The sequence below is a fragment of the Cyprinus carpio genome, chromosome A14, assembly GCF_018340385.1.
Source record: "Cyprinus carpio isolate SPL01 chromosome A14, ASM1834038v1, whole genome shotgun sequence".
NCBI lineage: Eukaryota > Metazoa > Chordata > Actinopteri > Cypriniformes > Cyprinidae > Cyprinus > Cyprinus carpio.
Window position 1 is genome coordinate 19,189,182 of NC_056585.1, and position 15,551 is coordinate 19,204,732.

Genomic DNA, 15,551 nt, shown 5'->3' on the forward strand with positions numbered 1-15,551 from the left:
AGTTTGAAGACAGTATTGTAGGGTTGATAGTATTATTAATGAGGGTCATTTGCATATGAAGAGTTCGTTTACGGAAACAGATAACTCCGTTTTTAAGTTTTCAAAAATCAAGAGTTTTTTCATTGTGCATTCCAATTAATCTCAGTCAACCTGCAGTTGGGTTATTTTGGTTAGATTCAAAAATAACTAAAAAATACAGCTTACTTACACTGCCAAAAACATGATTTTTGAAAATCTGTTTTTGCAAATAAACTCTTCATATATAGAGTGCATTTATAGTTCTTCATGTAGCAGATTCTTTTATCCAAAGTGACTGTGAAAAAATAAGTGATCATGAAAAGTACAAAAAGATTGTTTTCATTTTAGAGACACGTGCTGCATTCTTTCAGCCAGTGTTCCAGTGTTTTAGCAAAGTAACCTAACATAGAAGATACAGAGGGAAAGTTTAGGAATCTGACATTAAAAAAATCATATTTATCAATAATTATTCTAATAATTTTAGGTAATTGTTCCTCTTTAATGTATATAATGATTATATTCCTATTTTAGCACTGTATCATCATATAAACATTTAAACAAATGTCCATACTCCTACACACCTTTGTGGACATCATGTTTGTAAGACTAAATGCACGACAAGATACAATCAGAAAAAAAAGTGCTTTGCATTTGTACATCACACAATGAAAAGAGTCCATTTTGGTGGATCTCAGTGAAGTAATGCAAATTAGAATTCCACTAAATAACATTTACTGTAATATTAATCATCATCTGTGGCATTTAGTAGGCTAAGTCCTGTTAAATACTAAAGTTTAAATTATTATTATAGATTTTCTTTTGTTAAACCTCTTCAGTATGGTACAGTTGAAAACAACAAGCACAATATTGCTTTAAATACTGCAATATATATTTGCACTCTTGCATTTGAGTTTAAATTAGCCAAGAGAATAAGCAAAATATGTAGCACTGGTATAGAACCACAGAGGTGTAGATAAATTGTGGTCTAATGTGGCAGACTATCTTTTGCCCAGTTCCCTCCCTCCAAACATGAGTGATACTCACATACTTATCATTCAGGAACCTTACAGAAAAAGCACAATCTAGAACTTTCCTGCATCACATATTTCATGCTTAAAACAGTCACACACATACATTATGTGTACTCTGCATGAGTTATTTCACATTTTACTAAGTAACATATGAAGTTATGGTCTTCATTAAGGCAGTATTGGGTAAATCAACAAACTGTTATTGGTTATATTACTGCATAATATCTTCATTAAGGCAGTATTGGGTAAATCAACAAACTGTTATTGGTTATATTTGTGCAACATCTGCCTGAAGAAAAACAAAAACCCTGATGTGAAACAGAGACAAGCTTAACAGTATTTATCTGACTCGTACTGCTTACTGATGCCGATATGAACTGTGTTTCCCCTTCCTCTGCATCACAGAGCAACATTGATGCAACTTCCCTGTGTCAGGTCTTATAAGTCAATGCCCTTTGAATAAGCTGTCGAGCTTTCATGGTATACAAGGCTGATAAAACAAGTACATGTGCACTGCAGTCCTGAAATGTCAAACCAACACCAAACCCACACAACTATCATCCAGAGTGCATTTAATACAGCACTGGGTGTGCAATAATGTTCATATTTGTCACAGTTTTCACCTCAAAGTTTTTGTGACAAGCTTTTGAAGGTGTTAAAAGGCAGTGTTGGTGACAGAAGAAGAAACCAGGAAATGCTTGCATGGTGTTTAAAATAAGCAGTTCAGTTTCTCTACCACAGAACACAGACGACTCAGCATTTAACAAGAGAAACTTAGTGCGGAGGCACTGAAAGTAATGAGGAACAGATCTAACTGAGATGTTGTTTTAAAGGACACTGAGATACAGGTAAATTTAGCAAATGCTTCTCTGAAGTAAATTTTAATCAGAATACAAGAAAGGTATTTGTATATTAAGAAGATATAAAACCAGGCAGCCTAGTAAGCTAATCTTTACAGCTTCATGTAAATGTCTGAAATTACATTAGGTTAGAGATTGTAGAGCAAACCTAAAAGCTGTATTCATTTACAATGTTCATGAACAAGTTCATTAAATGATTAACAAATTCCTTTTTCCTCAACACATTCTTTCTCATCCGTTTACTGGATCCAGTGAGGCCATTATGATGTTATTTAATGTTGAGATGTTTTTCTGAAAAGAGTGTGAGGTTTTGTTTTTTATTGTCTACATATGAAGAGTTCATTTACAAAAAAAAAAAAAAAAAAAAACAGATAACCAGATAAAAATCATGTTTTTTTTTTTCATTGTGCATTCCAATTAATCTCAATCAAACTGCAGACTGGGGCTTACTAACACAATAAAAAAAAACATAACAAAAACCTTTTGACACAATATCAATGCTGAATAAAAACACTTTTTTGCAAGTAAACTCCTTTTGACACAATATCAATGCTGAATAAACATACTGTTCCTAGGACCTCTTGATGTTGCATTAAAGGGGTCATATGATGTTGTGTATTTGGTGTAATGAAATGTATTTATGCGGTATAAGATTAAAAAAAACATTATTTTCCACATACTGTACATCAGGGAGCCTCAAATCTGGCCCACGAGATCCACTTTCCTGCAGAGTTTAGCTCTAACCCTAATCAAACACACCCAGGCATGCTAATCAAGGTCTTCAGGATCATTAGAAAATCTGAGGTAGGTGAGTTTGTTCAGGGTTGGAGCTAAACTCTGCAGTATATTGGCCCTCCAGGGCAAGATTTGAAGAACCCTGATGTACATTATTGTTTCTCCTATATACCCCACCTTTCTGAAACGCGTCGTTTTCTACAAAGCTTATCGCTCTGAAAAGCGAGGTGTTCTCTGATTGGCCAGCTATCCAGTGCTTTGTGATTGGCCGAACGCCTCAAGCGTTTGACGGAAATGTTACCAGTGTTGCCAACTTAGCAATTTTGTTGTTAGATTTAGCAACTTTTCAGACCACCCTAGCAACTTTTTTTTTTTTTTTTTTTTCAAAAAGCACCTAGTAACAAATTTAACTATTTTTAAAAAGTTTTTGGCAACTTTTGTAAAGTGACTCAAATGATAAAAAGGCACATATTTTCATCTAAATTACACAAAAAGAACCATTGAACAGCTAGCCAACAAAGCAGGACATAAACCTGGATAGAGCTGGAGAAAGATGCCTAACAGTACAAACATCAAATGTGCATTAAGTTTCTAGTTCCGATTGGTCAATAATAAATTCACATTTATGATATAGCATGTTATTAGCTTGTATAATTGTTGTTCAGTTAGGAAGACTGTAAGAAAAAATGTGAAAAAACTGAAAAGGAACTAGTCATTTTCTGCCAGGATGTTATCCATTAAGTTGTAACCTTAAAACACAAAATACAATGTGAAATTTCCTTCATATTAACAGTACATTGTGTCCTATTTTTACAGACTTTTGTGTAGCACACTAACTAAATACTGTAAACTGTATTTACTGTAAAACTGAAAAAAATCCAATCATAATTTAAAATATTTTATGCTTATAATATTTTTATGAACAAATAACATTTAATTTTTTTATTTTTTATTTTTTTGCTGAGATTTGAGTAATCTCGTTGTGTATTCTACGTTAAAACGCTGTTTTGTGTCATGGTTATGCAATGACACCATCACACAACGTCATTTAGCAACTTTTAGTAACAAATCGATCTGCCTTTAGCAAATTCCCCTGACGCCCCTTGCCATACGGTGATGAGTGTCCCGGTCAGAACACTGGCGCTACAAGACAAAAACAATAAAACTCATTACAAACGAGCCATTTGTTGCATCCAATGGGGACATAATTATGAATTATTAAGACTTGTACTGTGTTTTACGCGTTGCGTTGCATCGTGCCGCGTTAACATAAAACCATGTATGCATTTGTGATCAGAGAAACTACTAACAAGCGCTACTCTACACTAGCTCAATTCCAGTCCTCGCGCCCCCCAGCTCTGCATATTTTGCATGTCTTTCTTTGTTGACACCTGATTCAGATAATCAACACATTAGAAGTTGAGCTCTGTGCATGAGCTGTGCTCCAATTGACATGGTCCCTACACAGTCAGTGCATTCCAAACGGGATATATCACCCTCCAAAGGGGACTTCAGAGTGAAAAAAATCATGGCTGCCATATTGAAAGGTTGTTTCAAACCGAAGTGCTCAAAACTGGCCCTTCGGAATGAAGGATTTTGAAGGGTACAACTGGTGGACACTTTGGGATCCCATGATCCTTTGCACAGATTGTTTGCATGATGACGGCGCCTATGTGTGGGTACGTGATGATGACACAGAAGGGCCCTTTAAAGAAACAGTTGTTTGGTCCCCTACACCATTCAACCCTAAGAACCTACTAATAAAAAAAAAAAACCCTTTAAAGGATTAGGGCATAGGGATTAGCCCTTCTGAATGGAACGCAGGGTGGGTTCATTGCTCCCTACTCCCTGAGCAGGGGAAATCTGTTGAAGTTTACCTCACTTTGGAACATTCATTCACGGATTTGTGCTGCACAACGTCTTCACACACGGACAAGTGTGAAATCATATACCTCTGTAAATAAATACAATTTAAATTCACGTCTCACACACTTCAATGGACTTTGAATAGAACACATATGTTCACTTCAAACTGGATTCATGGCGGAATATCCTGTGATGTCCACTTCGCAGGGCACTTACGTTTGAATAGAACAAATGTTTGAAACCATAAGAGAAACATACAAAAAGTGCAGAGCAGGGGGGCGTGAGGACTGGAATTGAGAACCGCTACTCAAAACTTGTGTTTGAATCATCAGTGGCAAATCCTTTACATATGTAAGCGTACTTACAGACTGTGAGTCAGAACATCCGGCACTGTAGTCTTCTCTCCCAGGGTCTCCTGACAGTCCTCCATAAAATGCGTTGCTCATGTCTGTATATTTGGGTTGAACTGTTCTGGAACAGTGTTGTAAATACAACTTAACCACTAATTGAAGCCTCTTTTGGAAGGCCAAACAAAGTATTTTCGCTTTCACAATAAAACAGCATCTCCACAACATGGTGCCGGCGGCAACAGCGAGAATCAAAGGTTACACCTTCTTTCTTTGCGTGAACATTCTTGGCGGTGTTATGCAAATCTTCCCACATAGTGATGTAGATATGTGGGGGCATGTTTAAATGAGGCATTTTAGGAGGGCGTGCACGAGTCTTAAATTTTATAAAGAATATCTCTTTGGGTTTGAGACTTTAGTCTTTGCAACTTTACAGATCTTCTTTATGCACCAAGAGCTTGTAGCACTCCAAAGAGAAAGGAAAACTTGAAATCGCATCATAAGACACAGGCCTATAGACAATAAGGATGTAAACGTACATTTTAAAAATAAATACAGAGAAGAAAGATATGCAAAAAAATGATAAGCAATGAAAAGGAATAATCATCATAGACAATCATGGCTTAGACCAGAGCAGGAAGAAGTGTTCAAAGGAAACAGATGATCTACAGGCGGAAATATTGGCAACAAAGGATGTCATTGACACTGACAGGAGGGCCCATGCAAACCATTCCTAATCCGACACAACCACCAGGATCCATCTTCAGCATTAGACCAGAACAGTCCTTTTGGAAAACTAGAACGTAGCATTAGATATTAACATTTGGATATAGAGAGGTTTGACTGCAGGGACATAAAAACATTTCCCTTCAGCATTCTTTATAGACATGAAGAGGAAACCCACATTTAACAAACCAATATAGCCAATATAGAGTTACCAATATAGCATTACCCAATACTCAGATTAACTAACAAAATTAACAAGGAGACATGAAACCCATATTTAAAGAAACAAGTATAGGGTTACCCATCACTCAAAGTTGACTAACAAAATTAAACATGGAGACATGAAACATGTTAAACATAAGAGTTTGTCTTTTTTCCCACCCAAGTACACATCAGATATAAAAGAACATGCCAGACAACATTCTGGAGGAGATTTTTATAAAACGGTCCCAGCAGAAAAAGAAGACCTCACCTTTAAACTTCAAAGAAAGGCTGTTTGTACTCACTCAGGATAAGATATCCTACTACGACTATGATGCCGAAAAAGGGGTATGTATGAATTTGACATCATTTTCTGAGTGTTTGGAAAATAATACTGATTTGATTTTGATGTAGGCATTCATTACAGTCAACATGAATTGGAAATTCAATCTGTTTTCTAAATGCATCTTATGGATTTTGTTGTAAAAAATTAGTCCGTCATGTGTTCCTTTTTTTCCCAGCTTGTAATTTTTTATCAAAATGTCAGAATTCAATCTTCTAGTGAAATGACAGATCACATTTCAGATCTGCTTCTCTCTGAATAAAACCCGATAGATAGAATAAAGTTCTCGTCTTACTTTTTTTCCTTTTTTTCTGAAATTCCACCTTAATCAGATGTACATCACAATAACATCATTACTTTAATATTTTTAAACCACTGTTACAAGTTCCAATATTTTGTGCTTTTGATCTTTTTAATAACATAATTCTCCTACTGAGTGTTTAGAAGAGGAAAGGCCTGAAAGGTTATGTGGACACTGAAAAGATCAAATGTGTGGAGATTGTTTTACCAGAAGACAGCGCACCTCCAGACCGACTCTATCCATTTCAGGTGGGTCTCAGCAAAGAATAAGACATAAAAAAATCATACTTGTCACCAACTTCAATGGGAACACAACACTGATTTTTTTTTAACATTACTAAACAATTAATAATGCATTCTTGGTGTACAGTATTTACAGTAATCTTGTTACTTCCAATTCCCTCATTAATATATTGTACATCACCATGTCTTAGTTTTCAAGTTGAGCTAAAGTGATGTTTAAGTGAAGTCTGTGTCGCTGTATCTAAACTTAAAGTTCCAGCATTAGCTGACTAGTAAGTATAGGCTAACAAGATCAATCAGGCTAGTAGAAATATGTCTCATTGGGCTGATAGAGTGTAAAAAGAAACTGCTCAGGCTTTCAACCATGATAAGAGGCTGAGAGTAATGGAGCAGAAGTGAAACCTTTCCTCTTCAAAGTCTAAAATCAAAGGAACAACAAAACTCAACAGGTGCTGACACTGTAAAACTGTCAGGCATATAAAAGCTCTGTACATAGCTTTAGCAACCTAAATTAAAAAAATGTGAGTTTTCTATCCTCAGACCACTGACAAAAAGAAACGGCGACAGGAAATGAACGTGTCAAACAGCAAAATTTTGTGGAACTCATAAAATCAAGAGATAAACTCATAAAAACATCATAAAAATAAAATTAAATTCAATGAAAAAAACATAACATTAAATGAAAATACAAAAAAAAAATTAAAAACCTTAAAAATGTAAACTTAGTGCAATAAACTGTCCAGTAAATGAAACTTCAAAAGAAAGAGGAAACATTTGGCAATAGTAGATTATTTTGAAATGCAACAGTTGATTCATCTATCAGCTGAAGTCGTATATAACTTTGTATTGTGATGCTTTTTTCTTCTCTGTCTCACAGATAATCTATGATGAAGGTCCTCTTTATGTATTTGCTAAGTCAGATCAAATTCGAAAGCATTGGATAAATGAGTTAAAAAAGGGTCAGTATGTGTTTACGTCATTATCACAAACTCCATTCAAATTAGCAAGCCACCTTTATGTGGGCTAACATTATAGAAAAGATAAGAAGAAAAGTATGAATGCTTCCCATAACACACCAAACAAGTCCTATGCAAAACCATGTGTTGATTCAATGTAAATGACTTCCAATGTACCTGTCTTAGTGGTGCGATTCAACAAGGACCTCGTGCAGAAGTATCACCCGTGCTTCTGGGAGGATGGCATATGGAAGTGTTGCCAGCAGGAGATGAAGCAGGCAATGGGCTGCAGGGTGCTGGAGACCAAAAATGGAGGTCTGTTAATGTTATATTAAAGTGTTGAAAATAGGTTCCGTTTGTTTCCGTTCTCACAGGTTGATTTTTCTGAAATGTCGTACTCTCATGCCGTTTCCTGCAATAATTGTTTGACAATACTGAATATACAGAACAACGCAAAACTTCTCAGCATGACCACTGTCTGATTCAAAATGAATAACTCTTACATCTGGTTATTCTTAGTGAATATCGGTGTGTTTATGACAAAATGCAAATTTCCAAACGCATGAATCTAGTGAGCCGAATTGACTCTTATGAGTTGCTTCTTTTTATCGACTCCAAAAATTTACACTACAATCTGCGTAGTCCAATTCCTGAACGGTGTGTTTATGACAAAAAACAAAAAAAGGTCTGTATCGGTGTGTTTATGACAAAATGCAGCTAAAGATGCACTTTATGTGTTCTATAAGTAGGCCTAGTATTATGTAAAAAGTATGTTACAAAAAAAAACAAACAACAACAATTTACCCCCCACCCCAAAAAAACAAACAAACAAACAACAACAATAATCTTGATTTACTCACCCTCATGTCCTTACAAACCTGTATGACTTGTGATGTATGTCTTGTGTTTTGTGTTGTGTTTTTGTTCGTCTTTCTTTCTTGTGTGTGTGTGAAATGATGTTTATCTGAAAGTGTAACAATGCAAACAGGTTTTCTGTAAGGGGTAGGTTTAGGGTTGGGTTAGAGCAGTGGTTCCCAATCCTGGTCCTGGAGAACCCCCAACACTGCACATTTTAGACATCTCCCTATTCAAACACACCTGATTCAACTCATCTGCTCATTAGTGAAGACTCCAAGACAGGGTTCCTCAAATCTTGCCCTGGAGGGCCAATGCACTGCAGTGTTTAGCTCCAACCCTGATCAACCTCACCTACCTGTGATTTTCTAATGATCCTCAAGACATTAGTTAGCATGCTCAGGTGTGTTTGATTAGGGTTACAGATAAACGCTGCAGGAAAGAGGATCTCATGGGCCAGATCTGAGGATCCCTGCTCCAAGACCTCAAATGCGTGTGTCAGATAAGACAGACACCAAAAACGTGCAGTGTTTGGGGTTCTCCAGGACCAGGATTGGGAACCACTGGGTTAGAGGATAGAAAATATCGTTTGGCCAGTATAAAAGTAATATAAGTCTATGGAAAGTCCCCACAATTCACAAAAACAAATGTGTATGTGTGTGTGTGTGTTCTTCCGAAGAAATAAGGTCATAGAGGTTTAGAATGACATAAGGGTGAGTATGACAGATTTTTTTATTTTGGGGTGTAATATCCTTTTAAGTCCAGTTATTGGGTTGCATTTATGCCTTTTAAATGGGTCATGAACTGAGAAACATTTTGACATATAAGAGGTCATTGTGCTATAAAAACATCCTGTTAGTTTCAGAACTAAAAACTTTCTTGTTAGTCTAAATATGGCTTATACTAAAGCCAGTCTGCAAAAAAACAACAGCTTGTGGAATGTACCACTCTATGACAGAATAGTGTGGCTAAACACTGCCTCCGGAAAAGAAGATCAACTCCTGCTTCTACATCGCTGAAGCGAACACAGATCTACGCAGAAACCAAATGATAAAGATGCTCCGAAGACAACAAGATGCTGTGCAGTGCCAAATTGTGGAAAAACAGTCTTTGCATTGCCTTCCTTCTGATGCCAACATTAAAACAGTGGATGAACTTTATTTTTAATGAAGTTCCAGACCACATCAGTAAGAACTTGGCCCTTTGTTCATTTCAATTATAATTTTACCTTGGATTCATTTACAAACAAGGCACAATTGGACACAGGATTTTCAGGAAGACTGAAATTAAAAGAGGATGCTGTGCTGACTATATTGGAAATTGTCGCATATAAAGTAATGTCGCAACACACAAGTGTGAGTAACTGTTTTTATTACAAGGTAACTACTGCTTTGTCTGTTAAGCAGATCATTTAATATGAGCATTTATGCATTTTAAACCTAAATCACAACAGCTTCCTTCTATGAATGATTTAGGCTGTCAAACATGCATAACTATTAGCCAGTCATAGCAGTGGGTGTTTACTTCCGAGTCTACAATCTGCCACAATTCAAACAGAGGGTTTTGATGAGGGGTGTTACAAACAGGACATAAAATATCCTATTACTTCTAAATTACGTTTTCTTTTTTTTTTAATGCAAAAATCTTCATAACATTACAAGTGGACCTCAGAGAACAGTATAAAAAAAACAAAAACAAAGGCAGTTCATGACCTCTTTAAGAAAGTCTGTCTAAATGTACCTTTTGAATTGTCGTATTATCCTAAATTTGCAATGGAATTGTATTTCTTTCAAATATATATTCTCTAAATGTGCTGAAAGAATCATTAATGGGACAACATTAATGATTCTTTACGATTTCCATCCCTATTCAACAAGTCACCATTGTTTATTTAAACACTTAAGTATGGTGCAATATTTAATAGCTAATGGTACTCACTGGTACTCATTTGTATTTCTTCAAAATATGTCACTATCTTTTACACTTCTTCAAAGGGTTTCTCAAAAGGGGTTCGAAGAATCGTGATTCCAGGAAGCCTCTCCCACCAACACCAGAGGAGGTCTGTTACCAATCTGTCCAATCACTGACAATGTATTCATCACACACCATCAGATTTACTCTTGAGAACTGATCTATGTTACTTCCTTAGGAAAAGCCGCCCAGGCCCCTGCCCCCCCAGCCACCCATGCTCACCCCGGACTTCAGTGTGGGCATGACTGTTGTAGCTGAATATGAATATGCACCTATGACTGCCCATGACTTGGAGCTGAGAAAGGATGAGGAGTACACACTCTTAGAAATCAATGATCCCAATTGGTTTAAAGCTAGAGATACATATGGGTAAGAGACGATAAATAAGCAAATGAATAATAAACATTAAAAAAACAAATACACACAACAAATAAATAACATATAAGTGCTAGTGGAGAATGTATTTGATAAATACAAAGACTCCTGTTAAATTATTTGCATATCTGGGGAAACTTTTACAGGCTGTGGGCGAAAGGTAGTTAGGTGGAACTAGCTGTGCAATCAGGGCTGTGTTCTTTTAGATATGAAAAGCATTACTGACATCCTACACTGTTTACAGAAATGAAGGCTATATCCCAAGTAACTACATCGCTCAGGCCTTAAATGGATTGGAGAAATATGAGTAAGTATACATTCAAGAACATAGACAGCTTCAGTCCATCTATGCTAGTTTGAAAAGGTAAACACTTTTAAACCTTATAAACATGGACCAACCACATTTTAACAGATTTTCTGTCTCCTAGTTGGTACTGCAAGAACATCAACCGCAGCCAGGCAGAGAATTTACTTAAAACAGAGGTAAGTATTGAGCTGTGGTGGCAATCAAAAATGTGGTTGATTTATCCTCAAAAACAAAAAATCTGTATATAAACTATGATTATTAAAAATACGTCTATTATATATATATATGATTTTTAAAAGGTGACGCTGCCAAGCTGAATTCATTCTATATATTTGTTTAATTATTTATATTCTGAAATGTTGTCTTTAAAAAAATAGAATAAAGATGGAGGTTTTTTGGTGAGAGACTCTGGCAAATTCACTGGAAAATACACTGTCTCTGTGTTCACCAAGGCTGGTGGGTAAGTTCGATCAAGCTACACATTTGTTTCACAGTTAACTTATCAAAATGAAAGTGGAAAGCTGACCCTACAGAAGAGAGATGTAAATTTCTCTATGCAAAACTCCTATCATAGGTCAGGTTTCCCACTGTGTTAATTGTCATGGGACTGCTGTTCATCTCTCAAGTATTTTGTAAGACTCATTAAGGATTTGACTTGATTTCCAAGTAACTGTGAGAATTTCATTTCATGTCTCTCTCCAGGGAGACTGCTGGCAGCTGCAGACACTACAACATATGCATCACCGCAGATGGCCAGTTCTATTTAGCAGAGAAGCACAACTTCAGCAGTATCCCAGAACTTATTAATTACCATCAGCATAATGCAGCAGGTAAATCTAACTTTAACTACTTGCATGCAAATACGCAATGACAAATGATCAGTGTAAAAAGTATTTAATCAAAGCAAATATGTTTCAGGTCTGGTGAGCAGACTAAAATACATTGTGTCAGATCGGGCTCGGAATGCTCCCTGCACGGCTGGTCTGGGTTATGGTGAGGTTATATTTGTTAGAGCATGGCACTAGCAACGTCTAAGTCATGGGTTTGATTCCTAGGCAATGCATGAACTGATAAAATGCATAGCTTGAATGCAATGTAAGTTGTTTTGTGATAAATGCATCTGCCAAGTGCATAAATGTAAAAATGTAAATACTTGGCTGTATGGTTCTGACAGTTCTCACTATTGGTTTTATTAAAACTGTGATCTAAAATTGCCCTCTCCTCCTACTTTTCATTCCAGGAAGTTGGGAGATCGATCCTCGTCAGCTTACATTTATCAGAGAACTTGGCAATGGTCAGTTTGGAGTGGTAAAGTATGGGAAATGGCAAGGCCGTCATGACGTGGCCATCAAAATGGTTAAAGAGGGCTCAATGTCAGAGGATGACTTCATTGAAGAAGCCAAGGTCATGATGTAAGTTTACACTGTTGTTTAACAAAAGTATGGTGTTAGTAAGATTTTTTTTTTCAGGAAAGAGTTCACATAAATACTGATCTTTTCAACTTTCTATTCATCAAAATATCCTGAAAGAAATGGTTTCTGCAAAATTCAGTGGCACAACTGTTTTCAACACTGATAATAAGGAGGATGTTTCTTGGGCACCACATTATTAGAATGATTACTATTAGAATGACTTCTGAAGGATCATGTGACATTAAAGACTTTAGTAATGCCTTGACACCACAGGAATAAATTCCATTTTAAATTATATTAAAAAGTTATATTAAATTGTAGTAATAATTCACAATATTACTCAGTTTTACTGTATTTTTGATCTGTTTCAATCATGTTTATGTCTATAATCTATCATTTTCTGCTGTATAACACTAGGAAACTGTGTCACGGGAACCTGGTGCAGCTCTATGGCGTCTGCACAAAACAAAGGCCCATCTACATAGTCACAGAATATCTCGCCAATGGATGTCTGCTGAATTACTTACGGGATGTTCTGCAGCACCCATCAAGTATTCTGCTCCTTGAGATGTGTAAAGATGTCAGCGAGGGCATGTCCTACTTAGAGGCCAATCAGTATATCCACAGAGACCTGGTTTGTGTGACACAATAATGTTCCTTTCCACCTGGAAGACCTATTTTACTATTAAAATGTCTAAAATGTTTTTTTTTTTCCTCATAGGCTGCCAGGAACTGTTTAGTAGACTCAAATGGAACTATTAAAGTGACTGATTTTGGATTGTCCAGGTAATTTTATGCATTGCATGGACCAGGACACTATTTGAGTGAAATTCTCCATACTGACTTTATATAAAAATTACTGCTTTTCTTACAGGTATGTTCTGGATGATGAATACACCAGCTCCGTAGGTTCAAAGTTTCCAGTGCGCTGGTCGCCTCCTGAAGTCCTCCTTTACTGCAAGTTCAGCAGCAAGTCAGATATCTGGGCATTTGGTGCGTCACCACTGCATTTCCAGCAGAACTTCACCTTCTACCAAAATCATGGTTTAATTTTCTCTTATATTAATTGTCTGACAGGTGTTTTAATGTGGGAGGTGTACACTTTGGGCAGAATGCCATACGATCGGTGGAACAACACAGAGATAGTAGAGAAAATTACTGCAGGTCATCGGCTTTACCGCCCACAATTGGCCAATGACAAAGTTTATGCCATTATGAACATTTGTTGGCATGAGGTACACAGTTTATACTAAGTGAAAACATTTTGTGGATCAAAACAAAAATCTCTCTCTCTCTCTCTCTCTCTCTCTCTTTGTAGAGACCAGATGAGCGGCCCACATTCAGCGATCTTGTCATGACCATTAAGGCTCTCTCTCTCTCTCTCTCTCTCTCTTTGCTTTTCAATATGCAATAAAATACTCTCTCTCTCTCTCTCTCTCTCTCTCTTTGTAGAGACCAGATGAGCGGCCCACATTCAGCGATCTTGTCATGACCATTAAGGATTTGCTTTTCAATATGCAATAAAATACACATAACTACTGAGCACCCTTGGACATTAAGGATTCAGTCCATCATATGCAATCATGTGTATGGAATAGCAAGAATCATCATTTTTGTCAGTCTTGAATAACCTCCTTAATTTCTTTAATCTAAGGAACCCAGTAATGTGAATTCAGAGTAAGACACTTCTTGGATGAATTAGTATGAGTTCAAAATGTTACAAGAAAAAAAAGGAGATTGGAATGTGATTTCTCATGTAACGTTGCAGTCTTTCCTTACATTTTACTCAAAGCTTTGGCATATTATGAAATTCCTAAGTTTCATATCTAAATCAAAAGCTACTCTTTAATATTTTTTTACAATTATTAATAATAACCAGCAGCAACAACAATGCAAATAAAAATTCATGACTGTAATGTACAAGTACATATAAATAATGACTGTATTGATTTTTATTGATTTGGCTGTGTATGTATATAAATAAGTCAACTTTAGTAAAACAAAGTACGATCTAGAAGAATTCTTCCAGTCTTGATGTGTAAATATATATTTTTTTCACCTTCTCTTCTGTGGTTGAAATCTGATGGCTATTTAATGAAAGACTACACTTTGTCTTTTTCATCTGGCTGTTTATTGAATAAAATAAGAACAGTTTCCAATATTCCTCTGCTGCCACTGATTTTTGTCACACTATTTAAATGCTATTTGAAATTACATGCATTTGTCACCATTAATGTCAATAAACACTTGTTTGATGAACAGTCAGTACCGCCGCAGTTTGCGTAGGGCACCAACTCACGGGGGGCACCATCCCAGTTGCTCAATAAATAAATACATAAAAATGCATTATATAAAAACAATGAGGCAATAATGATTTGATAATAATTATATGATTTCATCGAATAACACTGTTGAAATACATAATGTAGGCTTATACAAAATAAACAATTTACTGTATGTACATGTTATTACAAATGCCTGCAAAGGGAGCCAACAGCCTGGTAATTGCTGCTGCTACACTTGGGACAATCAAAGCCTTGTTTAATAGGTAATTTGCCAAATATATAATTCAAATATCCACTTAATCTTTAATTTTTGGCCACCTTTTTGCTATATATAGATGACACATATAATTTCTTCAACAAAAAACGTGGACATCACAACCCTTACAAAATGAACCATGGTTTTATCGTAGTAAAATTGCTTAATTTTCTTTTGCGCGATTTCAGAATGCTAGAGACTATAAAATCATTCAGACAACTATATTAATAAAGTCATAGCCATAGAAAACTGACTGAGCTAGTTCTATTTTGACCCTTATAGTAGGTGTTTTTTTTTTGTTGTTTGTTTTGTTTTTTTACTTCCATAATATTTGAAGGAGGAGGCACAACAATACAATCCTGCTTAGTGCACCCATTTGGCCAACAGCGGCCCTGTGAACAGTGCCACCCTGCGTCTCAATGTGCCTACGCACTTAAACTATTTACTCTTTTGGTGAAGAAAAA

General features: G+C 36.1%; 1 protein-coding gene across 2 annotated transcripts; it reads left to right on the forward strand.

The window, feature by feature from the left end:
• Positions 1 to 5,947: 5,947 nt before the first annotated feature.
• On the forward strand, positions 5,948 to 14,707 carry btk (Bruton agammaglobulinemia tyrosine kinase). 2 transcript variants are annotated; one of them, XM_042770142.1, is made up of 18 exons: positions 5,948 to 6,132; positions 6,572 to 6,676; positions 7,548 to 7,629; positions 7,813 to 7,941; positions 10,476 to 10,540; positions 10,631 to 10,821; positions 11,072 to 11,134; positions 11,256 to 11,310; positions 11,512 to 11,594; positions 11,837 to 11,964; positions 12,053 to 12,127; positions 12,375 to 12,546; positions 12,964 to 13,180; positions 13,268 to 13,332; positions 13,421 to 13,539; positions 13,624 to 13,781; positions 13,865 to 13,912; positions 14,047 to 14,707. In XM_042770142.1, the coding sequence occupies exons 1-18, from the start codon at positions 5,992 to 5,994 to the stop codon at positions 14,068 to 14,070; spliced, it is 1,920 nt and encodes a 639-aa protein (XP_042626076.1). In that variant the 5' UTR covers positions 5,948 to 5,991; the 3' UTR covers positions 14,071 to 14,707. The 2 variants fall into 2 exon arrangements, with proteins under 2 accessions (XP_042626076.1, XP_042626075.1); XM_042770141.1 differs by lacking the exon at positions 13,865 to 13,912 and having other exon boundaries at positions 13,999 to 14,707.
• Positions 14,708 to 15,551: the final 844 nt, after the last annotated feature.

What these genes read in the sequence shown, in the direction of transcription:
- btk (XM_042770142.1), top strand. Translation starts at nt 5,992, where the DNA reads ATGCCAGACAACATTCTGGAGGAGATTTTTATAAAACGGTCCCAGCAG. An exon ending in ACTATGATGCCGAAAAAGGG is followed by an intron (nt 6,133 to 6,571) that starts GTATGTATGAAT and finishes CTGAGTGTTTAG; the next exon opens with AAGAGGAAAGGCCTGAAAGG. An exon ending in TCCCACCAACACCAGAGGAG is followed by an intron (nt 10,541 to 10,630) that starts GTCTGTTACCAA and finishes TTACTTCCTTAG; the next exon opens with GAAAAGCCGCCCAGGCCCCT.